This window comes from Pyxicephalus adspersus, chromosome 1 (assembly GCF_032062135.1).
Source record: "Pyxicephalus adspersus chromosome 1, UCB_Pads_2.0, whole genome shotgun sequence".
NCBI lineage: Eukaryota > Metazoa > Chordata > Amphibia > Anura > Pyxicephalidae > Pyxicephalus > Pyxicephalus adspersus.
In genome coordinates, this window is record NC_092858.1 from 92,728,489 (window position 1) to 92,747,340 (window position 18,852).

General features: G+C 38.8%; 2 protein-coding genes across 2 annotated transcripts in view; one reads left to right on the forward strand and one right to left on the reverse strand.

Annotated features, from left to right (window-relative positions):
- The window catches only part of MACO1 (macoilin 1), a 30,682-nt gene extending 23,555 nt beyond the window's left edge, over positions 1-7,127 (reverse strand). The window contains exon 1 of the mRNA XM_072419092.1: positions 6,710-7,127. Within this exon, the coding sequence (XP_072275193.1) occupies positions 6,710-6,789 (80 nt within the window). The 5' untranslated portion in view covers positions 6,790-7,127. The remainder of the gene's footprint in view (positions 1-6,709) is intronic.
- Positions 7,128-7,624: 497 nt separating this feature from the next.
- LOC140336046 (RH-like protein) overlaps positions 7,625-18,852 on the forward strand; it is a 26,923-nt gene continuing 15,695 nt past the window's right edge. Inside the window, exons 1-2 of the mRNA XM_072419103.1 lie at positions 7,625-7,832; positions 9,929-9,962. Of these exons, the coding sequence (XP_072275204.1) occupies positions 7,647-7,832; positions 9,929-9,962 (220 nt within the window). The 5' untranslated portion in view covers positions 7,625-7,646. The remainder of the gene's footprint in view (positions 7,833-9,928; positions 9,963-18,852) is intronic.

Below are 18,852 nucleotides of genomic sequence, written 5' to 3' on the forward strand. Positions count from 1 at the left end.
ATACCAGTCTCGTCACACAGATAGGGACTAAACCAGGTAAAGTATTCCTAAAAAAAAAGAATATTACACTGATCATCTATCTAAAAATTCATAACAAAACATGTATGTAAAGTTTTCATTTGACAAATATACTACACAAGTCCAAAGTCTGGACACACCTAATTCAATTGTTTATTTGTAATTTCTACACTGTAAACAAAAGAATGAGGACGTGTTTCTTCTATGTTTGGATAGTCCCATAATGTATCTGTTTACAAATGTATAGCGCAATGCTACACGCCATGGCCAGTAGGTGCTCCCAACAAAAAAACTCATTTTAGAGGAACGATTGACTAAATTGCCAACCATACCTTATCTCTAAAATTCAACAGTTCACCTGGAAGCAATATGCATATTTTACAGTTAAATGTTAGGTTCACATTCCTTGCCATCAGAAAAACGGCCTTGTTTCAATAGATATTTGTTTTTACTTAGCATTAGCCAGCATTGTTCATACAAGTTAAAACAGCAGATGAGAACATGAAACTGCTGCAGGCAGCAGGCCAATACAAAAGCAGCAATGGAGTCATGACAAAAAAAATGAAAGTAAATTCAATCTTACATGCATTAAGTATATTACTAAACCATAAAAGTAAAACCTAGTTGCTAGAGAAATATTAATCAATTATGATGAATAAAAAGACCACTCTTGGAGCAAATCTAATGGAGCAGCAGCAGAGGCACAAAAGGCTCCAAAACTCTAATATGAAAGACTAAAAATTCATGGACTGAAATTTGCCCAAGGCTTCAAACTGTTTCTGGGGTGTTAAAAAATATCTTTCCAAGAATGAATGCATATTTTGTTTTAACAAGGAATTGATAAGACACTGCAGAAAGCTAGATTTTAAAAGTACAACTAAAAGGCTTCTGTATATTATAAAATACCACATTCAGTTTCTTTACCAGCCTGTCTCATCCAATAACATAGGGGAACCCTTGAAAAAAACTTTATGAATTTTTTAAGAACCTTTTTCTGTGAGCTGTGGATATAGCAAATACATGACAATGCTGCACCAATCCGTCAAGAGATGAACAGGCAGTTTTATCTTTTCACACATAACTGTAAAATGATAAAGATCTTAACCATTTCTTGTGATATTTGTAATTCACAGGGTAACAAACTCGCAGTGTGTAACAGTAATAGTGATTAAAATGTTTTACTGTTCCTAAACAAAATTTTTCAAATCCTGAAATTGTTTAGGCTTCTCTCTTCACACGGTTACTTATTACCGGTACATTTATTGCTTACCACAAATTATCCTTTCCCTTAAACTCAAGAAATCAATGTCACACAATATTCACCTCCTCTAGGGCATTCACAATCCCTAGAATGTTCAGTGACTTAGCACATTTATTACTTTTGTTAAAATAAGATTTCAAATCAATAGTGCAAAGGCAAATTTTGCACATTGGCCAAAAACTATTTTTTGCCCATAGAAGAACTTTTGGATAGCATTATGGATCATCTATTCTAGAGCTGTCCAATATAGCAGAACGTTCCATAAGGTTTGCTTTACAAAGTTAGAACTATGTTTATATCAAAATCCTGGCCTATTGGAAACACTTGGACTGCCCAGATCTAAACTCTCTGCAACAATCCTAAACAGCCAGCCATTGACACAATTCTTGTGGCTAGACCAAAGAACACAGTCAGTATCAACTAATCATCCACAATCCAATTTTATTAGCTTAGTTTTGTTGTTATATAATAAAATATGGATAATAAGTGCACAGTACGTTTAAGATTAAAAGCCAACTAGATTTCAAAAAAGTAATTTTAGGAGAAATTGAGAACAAGAAACGTACAACAATTGGCAATTAGAATGATACAGGGTAGGTCTCAATTATCTAAATGCAGTGTTTTACATTAAACTATTAAAGCTGTTTTCACAAACATTTATTTTTCAATTGCTTTGTATAAAGGTTGACATTAAATTGGTCAAACCTGTTACAATCTGATTTTACAATTCTCTTAAGGAGAACTCATTAAGTACATGCATTTTTTACTGACACTTAAAAGTAATCATTGCAGTTGTCCTATCAGATTATGCTTACTTTCTAAACGTTAAGGAATCATACAGAATTAGAATGTGGACTAACACTAGTCCACTTTTGGTACACCCGGGTGAATTCTGGAGCCTGCATTGTTTTCTTTTTGTTTTTATTATTGACAATCTCCCTACAAGGTGAGAGGTAGCCGCACAGAGACAATATATGCTCACCGAATGATCAGAATAGTAAGGAAGACTAAAGAAATACTTCCCATCATTTGTAGTGGAACAATTATGGAATTCTAGATATTCCATTTAGACCTGGGCCACTTTACAGTGGAAACCTTGGGTCTACATAAAGAGGCAGGACTTGTAGTAACAGAAGAAGGTAGTAATCAATTCTAGGACCTCGGTCTGTTAATAGGAAACTAAAAGCAATGAGAGGTCTCTTTCACCGATATATTTATTGAAGTTACTACTTTTACATATAGCAAATCTCCCTGTAAATATTCATTGCTATCCTGCGGCCTGGTTTAGAAACAGGAGCCCTGTAAAATACCCAATACTGCCAGACATCATAGGATGTAGCATAGCATGTAAATCTCCTCCCTTCCTTCACACAATACAGTGCTTAGAGGCCAATCACCAGGCCGTAAAAATGGTCACCTAAAAAGGTCCTGTGCCGTAATTAGAGGACAATTGCCACCACAGCAACGTGTGTATAGAAAAAAACCCTAGCCAAAATAGGATGAATGTGCATATAGGATGTAGCCTCACATCTATATAGGACCACATATAGAATCCATGGACACAACGCGCCATTTTCCTATGGCAGGCTCAGACCTGCGATGGGAGTGAATGGTTCAGGTATCACGACGTCAATCTGGAAGGAAGTTTCTTCCCCTTTGAGTGACACGTGGATCCCTGCAGATACGCAGTCAAAAGCCCCTAAGTTTTCTGGTCTGTAGGTCTAAAAAGGTTGGCGACCACTACTTTAGAGGAAACAGGCTGCTGGAACAGAAAGTACTTAACATTTTTTCCATTAGAATGTTCTCTATACACCTGCCAACATGGCGACCGTATGCATTATGAACACAGCTCTGCCACAGAGCATACACAGGATTTGTACTCAAGGTTCTAGCAAACACAAAAGAAGGCAGTGAAGTTACTTTATCCTTAATAGACAAAAAGATAATGAACCGTATTTACATATTCTAGAGAAGCAGTAAAAGCACTTTTAAAAAAGTTGGTCTCTAGGTTTTCAAAACAAGCTCTCAATTACCTCCATCTATAAACAGTGTGGAGAAATTAATATTCAGAGTTCACAACACAGAATATTTAGGGTCCACTCACACCCCTGCTCTGCTGTGCATATGAATGGACACAAAGGCTGTCCAACGCACTGCAGCCATTCAGAAACCGGACCTTCACTATACTATAGTTTGTTGAAGCACAGGAAAAGTGCATTGGGAAGCTAAATACCACTGCATAAGGTCTACACATGAAATGCAGGTCGCTGTATTACGTGTGTTATTGCAATGCAAAAAAATATCAAACCTTGAAATCAGCATTATGCCAGTCCCTAAATCTTACTTTTTTCCCAGCTAAGAGAACAGATCTCAGCAGGCCAGCAAAACTTTAAAGTAAACAATCAGACGCTTCAAAACTGTTAGTTAAAAAAAAAAACAAAAAAAATAAAAAAAAAACAACACTTTAACAGAACTTGGATCTATACATCCTCTTTTCTTCTACCTTTCCCATTACATATACCCACATATATAGGAAACAATGAACCTTTACACATTCTCACAGCACAGCATCACATTTACTATGTTTGATATATTTATAGAATCCTTCATGTTTAGGATATATGTTAATTACAATTATATTTGTTTTATGCAATTATGTCATCTACTGACACGTTAGTAGTCATAGAAGTTATACTATATATTAATCAGTATGCCAACTAATTTTTTGCCAATGTAAAATTATTTATTTATGTATTTTTCTTTTTCTGCTGTTATTATTTCACCAACTAGTAAGTCTCTAAAAGTCCCTCGAGGATGCCAATCTGTGAAACTCGTCGACAACAGTATTATTTAATTACTCTTATTATCTATAACTATTATGGCCAAAGGCCATCATTACGTACATTATTACTTTATGTTCTATGTATCTTGCATACTGGATGCTTTATAATTTTTAGCATAATTTTGAGAATACAATTCTGCAAAGGCCCATTCAAAAGTACACAACTTTTGCATTGCAGAATCTCTTAAGGCAACTTACAAATATGCTATAGATTCATACTTTTCATATGTGTTATGACAACCAGTATGCAAAGACATAAATTTTGTGTCCTTTAAATGGAACCATGCGTAAATGTAGAAGCAATGGGTTGCTCTAGGAAACAGACAGGGAAGCAAATATTTTATATATACCAGTTTATAAAATACTGTGAACAAGTTCCAGATTCTCATATGATTTTACGAGTATACGATAACATCAAGAAACAGAAGAATAAGATGCCAACATACAGACGATGACCACATGATTTGGCTGCTGCTTAGAAGCATCAAGTCTTCAGTATGTTTATAAACATCCAAATTATCTGCCTATCTGACAGGCCTGGAAATATTGAAATATTGCACACAAAAAAAAAAAAAAAAAAAAAAAAAAACACATTAGAAAATTATTAGAAAAGTTTAGCAATTAACTTGATTTTACTGGTACGTAGTTCTCTTGAAGATGATCTCCAACTATGCCACCAGATTATATTTTAACAAAAATAGTCTTCTTTCAGTTTTAAACTCTGAGCTTCTAAGTCTGTCACTTCTGTTACGGTGAACTCCACTCAATGTCTGAGCACCAGGTTGACAGATACATGCCATGCAGAAAAAAAAAAAAAACACATCTTACTTTTTTGGATACAGATACTATTTAGCCTCCTTGTAATAACTGTATTGCTGTCTGTTCCTACAGGGTAGATTCACCCGTCTATTTGTCCTGGTCAGACCCTTGTTTCTTTGGGGAACTCCGTTTACTGGCGGGATTTACTTTCAATCTGTTGTGTCTTCAGGTCAGAAAGTAAATAGGGAATCTCCTCATTAGTCACAAGCAGCAAAAAATAACCTAAGAGAAGCTAAAACCCTCTTTATGCACAAAAAAAAAAAAACTTTGTTTTTTCATAAAAGCCAACCAAACAAACCACTTCCACTGATGCATTATGTTCATTAGCAATGGAGGAGAGATGAACAGACATCTGTACTCCTAGCAGCAAAGTGATAGTCACAGAAAAGTTGACACCAAAATCTGGAATGTCTAAATTTACTACATATTATCTTTAACAGTTCAGCCTGATGTTTATATCACCTTAAGTTACCAAACTACAATTATGACATCACGTGCTGTCTCCCAGCTAGTGAGTGCACATAGGACTGTCAAATAGCAGAATCTTAAACTTACCAGAACATAAAAGCATATTTGGCACAAAGCAAAAGCAGCAAAATATGTACGCAAACACAAACTTTGTACAGTTATAACAGCTAGTAGTTCAACTTGTCTTGAAGGTAAATAAGACAGACCCCTTACAAGATGCCACATACCAAAAAATGATAATACATGGCATAATTGTATATGCTGGAGCTGGTAAAGTCAATTTTACATCTCTGGCTTTATCGTGATCTTCACCCAAGCAGCCACCTCAGTGAAGGACCATGACCTGGATAAATAAGGAGCTTTACAAAGATTAGGACTTCCTGTCCCAAAATGTAATGGGAAGTTGGAGGACATTCCTCCTCTCAGACAGCAAACTTCACTGACAGATTTCCCTTACCTCTAGTTCAGGAGAAAAATAGAAGTATCCCCTTTAAATTCCTTCTTGGGGATATAAGTAACGAATAGAGCAGTGAACCTTTCCAATGAGGACATGAAGAGCAATCAACCAAGAGAGGGATAACCCAATCCCCACTAAACCTAGTAGAATATTTACAATACATTTATTGTGCAATTATACATTGGTGGGGTGCGACATGAGCAACCCTTGTATTTGGTGATGTGTGAAGCTACCTGTACAAGTGCAGAGATCCCGGTCAATACACAAAGGTGTAATCAGGGGGAATCACTTTGACTGGAGCAGACAATTCCTTTATGTTAGTCCTGCAGAATACACTGCAAAGTAACAACATCCTTCCTAAAAGTGTTATTGTATCCATGACAACCTGCAGAGCTCCCAGCATGTCAGCAGCACCCTATATTGTGCAGGGTACAGCACCGAGCAGGCTGGAATAGCCAGGCTTGCCCATACAGATATCAGTGGGCACCGGCTGATGCACACACTGGCAGACCCAGCCGGCAGTTCCCGGTCTATTCCGCCCTTTCAGGGGGCTGACAGATGGCCTCGGCGGCCCTGCACACACTCAGTACCCTGACAGGAGGGCAGACAAAGGCTCCCGGCTGTGTATGACATGTGCTGGCAGGAGACCTCCCCGTGTATGAGAGGGGACACAGTGTGACACCTGGCACAAACACACAGCTCCCCCACTAACAGACGTGGCACAGCTCACATCACTGACACACAGGCCGCGCTCTCAGCACGCAGGAAAGGCCGCGGCTTCATTTCGGGCCTGCGCCTCACTAGTGTACGCGGAGTGCCGTGGGCACCGGGCGCCCTCGCTCACCTCCCATAGATTCCATCTGTGATTCGGTTCCGTTTTAAAGGGCGCCGGAGTTTACTGCAGTCCGCATTCCGCCGCTTCATTCTCCCGGTGTCCGCCTCCTCCCGCCGCCACCTGAGGCCTTCCCCTTCCACCGAGACAGCTCTCACACACGCTCCAGGGATCACCAGGGGCTATCTGCCCGGAAGGGCACCGATACACACATGAAACGAAGGCTTGAACAGAGAGTTTAAAGGATTTGAAACAAAGAAATAAAGATGGAGGCCCCTCCTCCTCCCCTCAGCAACGGTGCAGCCAGGGGAGGACCGAACGCGCTTCCGCCCACATTGTGACTGACGGCCGGACGGGCCAATCTGGGACCAGACCACAATGGATGACAGGGAAGATAGCCAACCAGCTACAAGGGCAAGCTGCCAATAATGACGCAGGGAGTTCTCACTGAGCTTTGGTGGCCTTAGAAAGAAAAGCCGAAAGAATAGGTGGGGAATACGTATGAGCGACACTAGTGATAGCCAATAAAAAAAAAGTGTCAGCGTAGGGGGCGGAGACCCTCAGTCTGCAAGCGCGGTGCGCGGGAAGCCAGGTAGTGAGAGGCGAGGGGGTGGGATGTGTCAAACCTCGAAACCAATCAGAGACAGTTCTGGGGAAAGGGTGACAGCGGGTTGACCAGTAAGGAAAGCGATGGGGCGGAGCCTTTGTTGACCCTGGAGGCAGAGTGCTGGGCGGGTTTGTTTTGGGTTCCACGTCCGCAAGATGAAGGGCTGGACCGAGGATTCCGCCCACCGCAAGACCGGGGCTGTGTTGGGGGTGTGCTTGGAGCCTGCGCTCTGCACGGGACGTGTCACATACAATGCAAAGTAGAGAGCGTTCATTGATGGCACCGTACTGGGACACAACATGCATATCATATAGTCCAGAGATAGGACATACAGCTAAATAAATGGCAGGGTTACCCTCTGTCACCACTTGTGTGTACTGTCATTCTATAATATCTGTATTCACATTTCTGTCCATTGTATTACAGATCAGCAGCATCTGGAATGAGAGTTTCTCCTATGCTCCCATAGATCTGAAACATCATTTTTACTATCAGAAAACTCCAGTTCATAAAAAAGTATCTGACATGGTTAGTAAACTTTGTACTAGATAATGGTTGTTGGAGACAAATGGTTGCACTCTTCTCCGGTGAAAAAATAGCATTTGCACAGCTTTTTTCTAACAGCAGATGACTTAACAACTAGCTAGGAATGTTCATTAGTTTCCTATGGAGGAGACCACAGCAAGGTGCAGCGTGCTCATCATCCGCTCCTTATTCAGGATAATAGAGCCCTATGTACATTGCTTGTTCATTCTACTGCCCTAACTGTGGCCCTCCAAATCAAATCTGCAAAAAACCATTGAGAGTGGCTGGCAAAGTGTGAGCTGCAAGGGATCGCTTGATCCACCTGCAAGTCTTACCCTGCCCTTAGGGAAATGACCCTTCACTTCCTATCCCAGAGACACAACAAGAAGCTAGAGGAAATGTAAAAGGATTCCCCTTTAGGAATGTGTCAAAAGAACAGATAGAAATTGTTTCTCACCTCTGGGAATAATTCCAAATTTTGGATTTCTCCTTCTTTTTCCTAATGACAATGATCAGCAGGACATATAGAAAGGCAAATTATCTCAGAATGGACGCAGATAGAAATTAAAAATTAGCTTTCTCCGCCCTATCTAAAACTTTATCTGCACAGAAGCACACTGGCTATGTAGACATGTGAAATAATTGCCATTGGAAAGCATCTTTCACAATCCTTGGACAAGGATCGTTCCTTGTCCGTGGATCCGCCAGGACAGTTGTTTGGATGATGGACGACGAGTGCTGTACACTCTCAACATTCTAATCCAATATCAGCCCTGAGCCGATTATCGGACGAGAATCATCTGACGTGTGTACGTAGCCTTTGTCTGGGCACTGGGCTACTGTTTTGTGGTTTTATTCTAATGTACCCTGGAAGTATGTTTTTTCTGTAACTACCACTTACCATCCACTGTCAGATCTGCAGTGCAAGTGGCTGGGTGCCATGTAGGATTCCTTGGGCCTGCTGCACTCTTTGGTTAAAGTGCCCGGCAGGGAATGGAGAAAAGGGGAAAGCAGCAGTGCCCAGTAGAGGGTGAGGGAGAAAAATATAGCATTGTGGAGATGTGAAAAAACAGTAGAGAATGTATGGGGGGGCAACAGATACCCATTAGGGGATGGGGGGGGGGGGTCAATGGTGACCAAAAGGAAGTGTGGAGGAACAATTGTGTCCAGTAGAAGGGGAGTAAGCATCAGTGGTCAGTAGAAACCCCTGTGGTAATCTAAAGTGTCCCATGATAGGATTCTCTCCGCCTCCAATAGTTCCCCTCACTTGGAGAGAGGTCAGGTAGGAGTGTGTTCAGTATACCATGTGTGAGTTTATTGAACATGTATGTTTGCTGAATGTGTGCTAGTGTGCATGTGCAGGCTGGGAACTAGTACTTTGAGAGTTGCAGGGTATTCTGAGGCAATTGCTTCTCTTTAGTCATCACTTTTTTATTCTAGTATGTTAGTGGAGGGAAAATTTATCTAAAATCACTAATATTTTGGCATTCAGGGTACTCACTTTAAGAATCCCAGAATATATTCACTAATTTAACTTCCCTGAGATACAACAGAAAGAAGAAATACCCCCTGACAGACGTCACCATACCATGTAAGCATCGGATTTTCCCTCACCTCCTGTTCCTCCTGGGACACCTGTAAAGATTTTCCTTTACTTTCTGTCCTAGTGACAATAGTCAACAGGATAAATGCAAAGAAAAAATGCCACCAACAAAAAGAAAAACCTAACATATAGTTATAAATAGTTTAAAAGAAAACGTTTAGCGTATAATAAACTTTCAGAAAATGTTGCGTTACGCCAGCATGTTCTTGCTCATTTCTCATACTTTTAACCAAGCCCATTGCTGAAAAAATATGGTAGCTGATAGTCCTGGGGTCTGTGACAGATAAGACCATGCATCATTTGGTTAACGCCCATCACTCTTACTTTCCTCCCTCATCTTCTTGTTTGTGCTGAGTACAAGAAAGCCATTTTATTTCTACAAAAAATATAAATGGCACTAAGATACTCTACAAATTTCCGGGGACTTCTACCATGGATGTTCCTTTTACTACAATCAATATTTACTTTAGTCTTCTTGTTCTTCTTTTCTCAACAGTACGTATTTGAGCAAAACCTTCACAGGTATCCAGGTAAGAGTTTTCAGTTATGTTGTATAAAATGACCTGCAGGATCTCAAAACTTTTATTTTTACCTTTTATTGACTATCAAGCCAAGAAAAGTTTGCACATATTCCCATTGGACTTCATTTTCAGAGATGTATTTTATGTCTTAGAATAAGATTTATTCATGAAAACATCTGTAGAGCTTAATACATTTACTCCCCGTTTGGTCCCTTGTATAGTTAACTTAAATGTGCAGTCTACATTAAGCTTATATTTCTATTTTAAATACATGCCAATGGGATAGAGTCAACAATAGCTTCATTCAGATCTAGGGAACATAGACATTTATATCTTGGCACCAATTGCTCACCAGCCATAGCTGGTAGCATAGCCAGACCATCAGTGTCTCTTTGATGGATTCTGTTTTTGCTATCTCATATTATTGAGTGTATATTGGGGAGCACAGAGATTAGTCAGTGTTAACATAAGAAGGAAGACAACATGAGGAATAATAAGCCATGGAATTCAATATCAGTCAATCACCAAAATAAATGGTGGGGAAGGCTTATTGACATACAATTGTTCTACAATCTAGCCATAAATGGCCAAATCATCCAAATAATTTCATGTTTGTAGACACATTTTATCTTCAAAGCCAGGCCTTAGAAATATTTATGTACCCAAGGAAAGAATACTTGGATAATCAGTAGTTCATTAGTTAAATATAATAGGAAATATCTGTAATGTCTGCTAGTACCTGGGTTAATAGAACATTGCAATACTTAATTTGCTTTGGATGAAACATATTGGAAAATAACCTACAGTGTCCATGACCAGGACATTGAAAGTTTAAGCCATTTTATATTAAAGTGTTGGAGATTCTGTCACTTTTTTCTCTACCCACTTATGCTTACCTTTTCCACACACACCCAGTGCTCTTTTATTTTGTAGCTCTGACCCCATTTGAGCTCTATGTAAGTTAGAAATATTTACTACTCTACTCTACTCTACTCTACTGTAATCCAGTACTTAAAGAATGCAGTATGCTTAAAGTTTTTTGCTGTTTCTTGTGTTGGCAATTCTGTCCTGGTTGAAAAATCATGACACATAGGCAACTAATATGTAGAAAAATGGTCACCAATGGTAGGTTCTATGTTTTCTTCTTACGTGTTTACTTTGATGCCCTATTCTGGGCATTTTATGCTCATTCTTGCTCCCTGCATACACTTAGCCATGAGTAGCATAAAAATTGTCCACAGCCAGGGTCAGCCTATCCGGAGTGCTGACCTGGACATTGACAAGTGGGCACCAAGGTCTAATTATGCATAGGGTTCTGTAAAACCTAAGACCAGCCCTGCCCACTTCTTCCAGGTATAGAATATCTTGTGATCCACTGTATGTGGCAGTGCGGGTGTTTGATTAAATTTTTCTGCTTGGGGTGTAAAGAAATTTTATAGGGTAGCAGGGAGTGGGCATTTAAGAGAATCTGTTGCTTTGCCTAAGTATAGGCAAAGCACAGGGTCCCTTTACGTCAGGCTTTATCTTGGCTTCTTTACTCCAAACTATTCGCTAGGAATGGGTGAATCAGTTCGCAAATTCGGAAAGTTAGAACATAACATTGATATTTATTTTTATCCGTATGTTTGCATGTCTATTTTTCAAACCTGTTGTGAACGATACAACTAATTATTCATGTTTGCCTCGCTTCTTGAATTACTTGATGTTCCACAGGTGGATTTGCATGCATGCAAATACCAACCTGTGAATGTCCAGATTTGCTCATCACTACCATTGATTAGGTGCCTAGTGATTCTTGAGTTGTTTTATTTGTCTTATAAGCAGTACATTATAAGTCCATATTCAGATATCTGATGGTGTGTTATTTACAGTTTCTTTGATTGAAAAGGTACAATTTAACTGTGCATCGCATCGGGTCATGGAGTTTAACTGTGCATAAACTGTGTTATTTACAGTTTCTTTGATTGAAAAGGTGCAATTTAATGTGTTTTCATGCTTTACATGAAAACATTATTCAGCATCACAGAGTCAAATTCTCTATCCCTCTCCAGCAGATGGTTTTCTCTAAATATATATTATAAATGTGTTTTTGTGCAATTTCATAGACATTCATTGTCTTCCCAATGCATTAAAATGAAAGAAAAAAATAGACACAAGATGTATTTCCTAATGTGCTGCGGTGAACTAAGGTAACTGGTGTTCGATTTTTAACATTTTTATCACACATGAACTTCTAGAAACACTCACATAAAAGGCAACAAGCTGTAATATACATTTTATCAGCTATTTTGAACAATATTATTTCCTAATCGGGGCAAAAAACTCTAAAAAACATGCCATATCCTTAGAAAAATATTGGAGCAAATAATGTTTGGATAACTGGGACTTTCGGGCTTGTTTCAGTCATCAATAGAATAAAATTACCTTTATTATTCGACTACAAACATGATTTGCATAGTACAAAATTTATAAAGTATACAATCTTACAATAAAATCACAGCTAATAGTCCCATCCAAAATGCTTAGTGCGTTTCGCAGTCACTTGGGATCTGCATCATTAGGAGTTATAATAAAATTTAAGAGGGACCAAATACAACATCATTCTCTTTCATAAGAAGCCAATGAGTTCAACAAATTTCATTATGTCTTCTCACTCAGCATATTCAATACCCACTGGGCTACAGGGCATTCCAAGGATAGCAAAACATGTGGAATGCGGGATAAGCCATTTGTGCTGCCTGTCTTTGAACTGTTGGATGGTTAAGATGTATATCAGCTAGGTCCATTTTGAGCATGCCATTTCTGCAGTTCCTACAATGGTTCTTCACGCTTTTCAAATAGTTATTTTAGAATGCACCTTCCCTTTCCTACTTGTCAAAAGCCAATACTTTTCCAGAGGTGCTTTTTTTCCACCGAAGAAGGAAATAACACTTATGTTGTAACCTAGCTTCTACTTCCTGTTTGCTTCTTGTTGCAGATCTAAATCTCCCACTTTGCCTTCTGTTTGGCTTTTTAATTGGGACATTAACAACTTAAAGCATACATACACTCAGAATTTTCACTTTACATAAAAGAGGTAGAGAACCCCTTTATGCGGGGGTAAAAATTCTGTTCTGTTTTTTTAAGGTGCAACACCCTTTTTTTAAAAAAAAAAAAGGGTGTAGCACCGCCCCCTAATTCTCGGCTGCCTAGGCCAGGGGTCTGCAACCTGTGGCTCCGGAGCCGCATGCGGCTCTTCAGCCTCCTTGTTGTGGCTCCCTTCGGCTGCCGCGGGGAGATCTCTGATGGGGGATCCCCTTCCTCCCAAGACACTGCGGAGGAGGGGGATTCCCTATCCGGTGTTCTAATGAAAAAAATCTACCAGTGAAATAAATTTACCACGGGGCGTGTACAAATGGGTGTGTACAATGACATCCCCCTCTTTTGAACCCCAATTCCTCTGGAATGGGGAGATGTACAAAACCAAAAATGTAGGTGCAAGTGAGGGACGCCTGTGACTAACACCCCCTAAAATTTAATTGTTAGGCTATCATCAGAACATAAGGAACCCTGCCCATCAAAATAACCTACCCTGTTACGTTAGAAGCCTCCAGCTTCTAATGTAACAGGATGATACGTTAGAAGCTGGAGGCTTCTAGGGGCATAGTTCAGTGTTTAATTTATTTCAAAGTAGGCCTACACATGCACACTTGTTGTAACAGGTAAAATTAAAAAAATATTAAAACTTTTAAAAGTTTATAAACTGTGTTATGTTTTGCGGCTCCAGACTATTTTTCTTTAGTGGAAGAGGAGGCAAAATGGCTCTTTTGATAGTAAAGGTTGCTGACCCCTGGCCTAGGCGGTCGAGAATTAATGGGAACGCAAAGCCTCCCAGGATAACTACGTCAGGTTTGCCGGGAGGCTCTTGGGCACGCCTTCTACGTATACTCGGCATGTGCCGAAGAAGCCTTTTTGCTGAAAGAGAAAAGTTGCCAATCTCAAATTTTTTTTTCATCCTACGTCACCTGATCTCGCACCTGGGCTAGGTGACGTAATATGAAGAACCCGGAAGAAAAGACGAAGATGGCGATGCCTGGAGCGCTGGCTCCGGGACGGATGTCGAGACAACGCGGGACCAGATGCTGGACACCCCTAGAGTGATCGGACTGCCCTGCGGGATTGAAGGTAAGTGCCTTTTTTTTTTTTTTAGCTTTTGAGTATAGTTCCTTTTAAAGGGTCACACATGAGGACTGCAGCAAAATATGAACTCATACAGCAAGGAGGCTAAGAAGGCTAAATATATGTTGTTATTTTAATTCTAGGGCTCTGTTTATATAACAGGAAATCAGACATTCCCTCATGGGAATCTTCCAGGCCCATGTGTTTAAGTTGCAGTAATTGATCCATGTTTGAATGTGGACAGGTAGTAGATGGAGATGAAGTGAGAAGGGAGGAGACTTCATACAGAGTAACAAAGCTGAAGGAGGTTATTGATGATTAGTGATGATTTACAGGTGGAAGAGATGGATATGGTTGGAGTAAAAAAGTGAGCAGAGACATCGGGCCTGATTTATTAAACCTCTCTCAGTGAAGCTGGGTGATCCAGTAATTTGCTATTTATTAGTAAATGTTTTCAGTACTGGACCAGATCCATTCCAGGTTTGCTGTGTCACCCAGCTTCACTGATGAAAGTGTATCCTCTTGAGTTTTGGAAGGCTTTAATAAATCAGGCCCATCATGTCTGATTTTGACGATCTTATCTTTAAAGTAGGTGGCTATGTCTTGGGCAGAGAAGGTAGTTGTAGGAGGTGTAGGGTTTAGGAGGGAGTCAATTGTTGAAAAGATGCTGTGTGGGTTGGAAGCTTGAGAGGATATGACAATGGATAAATTATTTTGCTTTTATGATCATATCATTTAATGACACTAGAAGCAATTGGTACACAGCACTGTTCAGTCCTATAGAAAGCAGAGGGGATGGACAAGTGGGATGTACACTACTGCGTCCTCCCCCATAGGAAATTACAGTAGTCATCCCCAGTTCGCTGCTTGGTGATCCACCATAATGGACTGCTAAACTACATCAAGAGGCTGCTGTACACACGCTATATCTTGTGAACAAATATCTAGTGTTTGAATGTACCTTTAAAGAAAATGAAGCTGATCATGTTCTCCTCCTGCACCTTTTACATTTCATTACCATTTCACATGCAAACAGTTCCTGCAATAAGATAAGGCTGCTAACTACAGTTCAAAAAAAAGAAAGAAAACATGCCACGGCTGCCACCACCAGTTGTCATTAAAAGAATGAATTGGCCCATTCAGTCCAATATTACCAAGCAGTGGTTTTGAGCTGCAAAAACATTGCAAAAAACATTGGGGAGACTATGCCCTTACTGTCTTTTATTACTGTCGGCTAAAGCTTTTGTAGACCTAGTATTTATCTCAGTTACATTGTATACAGGAATTATTGCCTATTAGTATACATCATAAACTCTCTATTTTCTTGGTAAAGTGAAAGTATGGCTTGTCATTACAGGTCATCTAAAGCAGCTTGCTGTGATAGTGTGACAACTACTTTACAGCTCCTGAACTCCAAACAACATTGCCATTATCACATGCAATACTATACTACTAATACTGTGGAATGACAAAATAAAAGTTGCAAAGGACATGGCTATCAGCATTGTGACTGCTACTTCAAAAGCCTGTAGCCTGTCTTTGAAACTTCACACTGTAATCTGCAGTGTCTGGAGGGGGAGCACGTAAGACACAAATAAAGGAGCATTTAAATGGCTTACTCAGTGAAAATCAGAGAAACTTTTTTTATTAATTTTATAAAGCATTACATAGTTACTTGGTTTGGTACTTGTTTAGACTGCCATACAGGAGATCCCTTTTCCTCATCTTTAGGTACAATCCTAGAAAATGTCTTTTATGATGATAGTGATTAGACCATAAGGTCCAATACAATTTATGGAATTTACAGCAAATGATGTTCTGTTTAAAAATTTGCTCCTTACCCCCCAAAATCTCAAAAACTAGATTTAATGCCAATAATAGCTTTACATTTTCGATGGTACAATATACAAAAAAAAGAGGTGAAACATTTTTTATTCATAGGTTCAGAGCAGCTTGGCTAGGTACATCCTGAGGCTAATTTTTAAATATTAATCACAATATAAAGGTGTTAAGCAACTACTGTTTTCTCTTATGATTGACATTTTCATATTTTTTATTATTCAGGTTATTGCCGGTGGGATAAACAATACCAACCCTCCCACACAACGTATATATTTTTTCCTCACTTTTTTAATTGAATATAAGACCCTCCCCAATACCTCTGAAGGATCCAGAAGGTAGTTACTGGATAAATGAAACAAACACCTGTATAAATGTAGGTCTGTCTCTGGGAGGTGATGGAAGCTGCCATAGTTAAACTAAAAAATTGTAGAGAATGCTGTTAGCCTGCATATAAATGGTGTAAGCAGTGTCAGTCACTGACCTGAAACACTCCTGCAGATACCTGTGTGACAAGTTGTGTGACAATTAGCTGAATGTTTGTGTTTTACACTAATTCTGAGTCAGTGATTTAGGTACAAGGTATAAAAAAGCAGAGGATCAGAAAACCGACCAGGCAAGGCGTATATTATAGTACCACTGGCAAATGACATCATCGTTCAGTATATATCTGCTTCAAAGACAACTTTATCTTAGCAACCACTTGTGTTCCTATACAAAAGCCACATTTATGCAACTTCTACACACTCAGCTTGAAAATGACTCAAAACTGTGGTTCGAAGAGGACCTTTAGAGACAAATGATGCAGGGTGCCACTCTTTTTAGCTAAGAACAGGCATTTGAGACTACAATTCCCACAAGCTTACCTAGACAAGAGAATATTGGAAAATAGCTGCCTGGCCTGATAAATCCTGATTTAGGCTACAACATTTGGATATTAGGACCTTGTTACAGATAATAAAAGAAATATCTTGTCGCAAAGAAATATGGCAGTCCTAAAGAAAAAAGGAGGTCCAACTTAGAACTAGCAAGGTGTACCTAATAAAGTGGCCAGTGAGTATAGTTACGTACAGTAGTTTGACAGGTAAGAGGTGTACCCTGCAACTTTACCAATTCATGTAACTATATTATATCTTAGTAGCACATGTTAAATGGCCTAGATATCCCCTTCATGTCTGGTCTTTTTTATCTTGATCTCTTTTATGTTTGGTTCTCTCAAAGTGTAATTCCAGCAAAACCTTTTTTGTTAGCCTTAGATTCATATATAAGTAATTAAGGAAAAGAACCCCAATCTAATTATCCTGCTACCCTGGGCTCCATTAGATTTTCAATTGTTTCACCATATAGAAAGTAAGGGAAAATCAGGAACACAAACATATATAAAACACTGCCCTAGTCTTTGCCTACTTTTTTTTAAAATAATTCTGTATATTTCTGTCTGCAGTGTGGTTGGAATTTCCTCATTTCCTGTCCTAAAACCCTAAGAGCGGACATTATTTTCTAATGTCACAAATGTTGCTGAATTTCCAACCAACAACACAGGGAAAATAGTCATGTGAAAATGTGCACCTATAAAAAATTGTGATTTTTCTACATTTTGACCAGGGAAACATTAGATCTTCATTCAAACAATTCCAGAAAACTGTTATACATTTTCATATAAAAATAATGAAAATGTTTCTTTCTTTTCAACCACTAATTTACTAAAAAAGATCGGTAGATGTAATGGTGTACTGTGGAAAATGTAGTTGCCTTAGAAAAACTTATTGGGGCATTTTGTATACCTGCTCATAAGCCTCTGACATTTTTGTCCTGCAAAAAAGAAATTACCACAGTTTATTAAATATAAAAATGTACCATGAGAACCCTGTGGTGTTCCAACCTATAGATTAATTGTATCTAGTGTATGTAAAAAAAAAAAAAATACCATCCAATATACTTGAGGGTTTTATTGTGACTGGTGTATCAGGATTCAGAAAACTCATAGCCAATATTTAGTCTCTTGTCTAAATATATTTTACAGGCAATTGAGCATATTTTCAGTCTGCAAATGGGTATATAATAGCAAACCAGTAAACAAATGAAGACGTGTATCACCATCTTTACATTAGAGTGTCAACCCCTTCCCTATTCAAAACTCACACATCTTGTGTGCCATGTTTCTGTCATCCTCACTTATCAGTTAAACATGTTAGCTTGCCAGTCCTAGCAGAAATTTGAGTAGAAAGTTCAGTAAAAATGTGGTCTGGCTTTCCTATCATCTTAGTTAAGTCCTGGAGAGAAAAGATAACACATTATTTAGATTTTTTGTGCTCAGCTCATAGAAGTCTTTAGCTGGCAAGTTCTTTTTAGTGTCCTGCAATCTATATCACACATCCATTCAGGGATTGTCAATTTTTTTAATGTTCTGTAAACTAAGTATTTATTTTGTTAGTCTTTTTAAATAAATTACATGGTTTTACAAGATTTACAGGACAGGGTTTTTTCCTACACAGCAAAAGCTGATTGCCTTCAGACTCTTTGAGACTGTCTGAACAGGCAGACACAAAGCAGAAGATATGGTGTGGTATGATGTGGTATGGGACTTTGTATAAATTTCAGTCTGAACTTTTGAGCATTGTAAATATGTTTTTTTTTCATTAAAACAGCGAAGGTTAACCCAAATAGCATGGGTATTTCTTGCCCAAGAGCATAATTTATTAATGGATGGAACAAAATTGTAAAAACAGTGAAAAGTTCTTTTTAATGTGGAACACTTTTAACCACCTGGGCGTTACACTGAGGTCTAGATTTCTGTACCAAAAGTGTTACAGGTTTTCATGAAATTTTTTTTTTTAAATTGTAGACCTGTAACTTACAGAAATATGTCCGAATAGGGGTCTAGTAGATATAATGAATATAA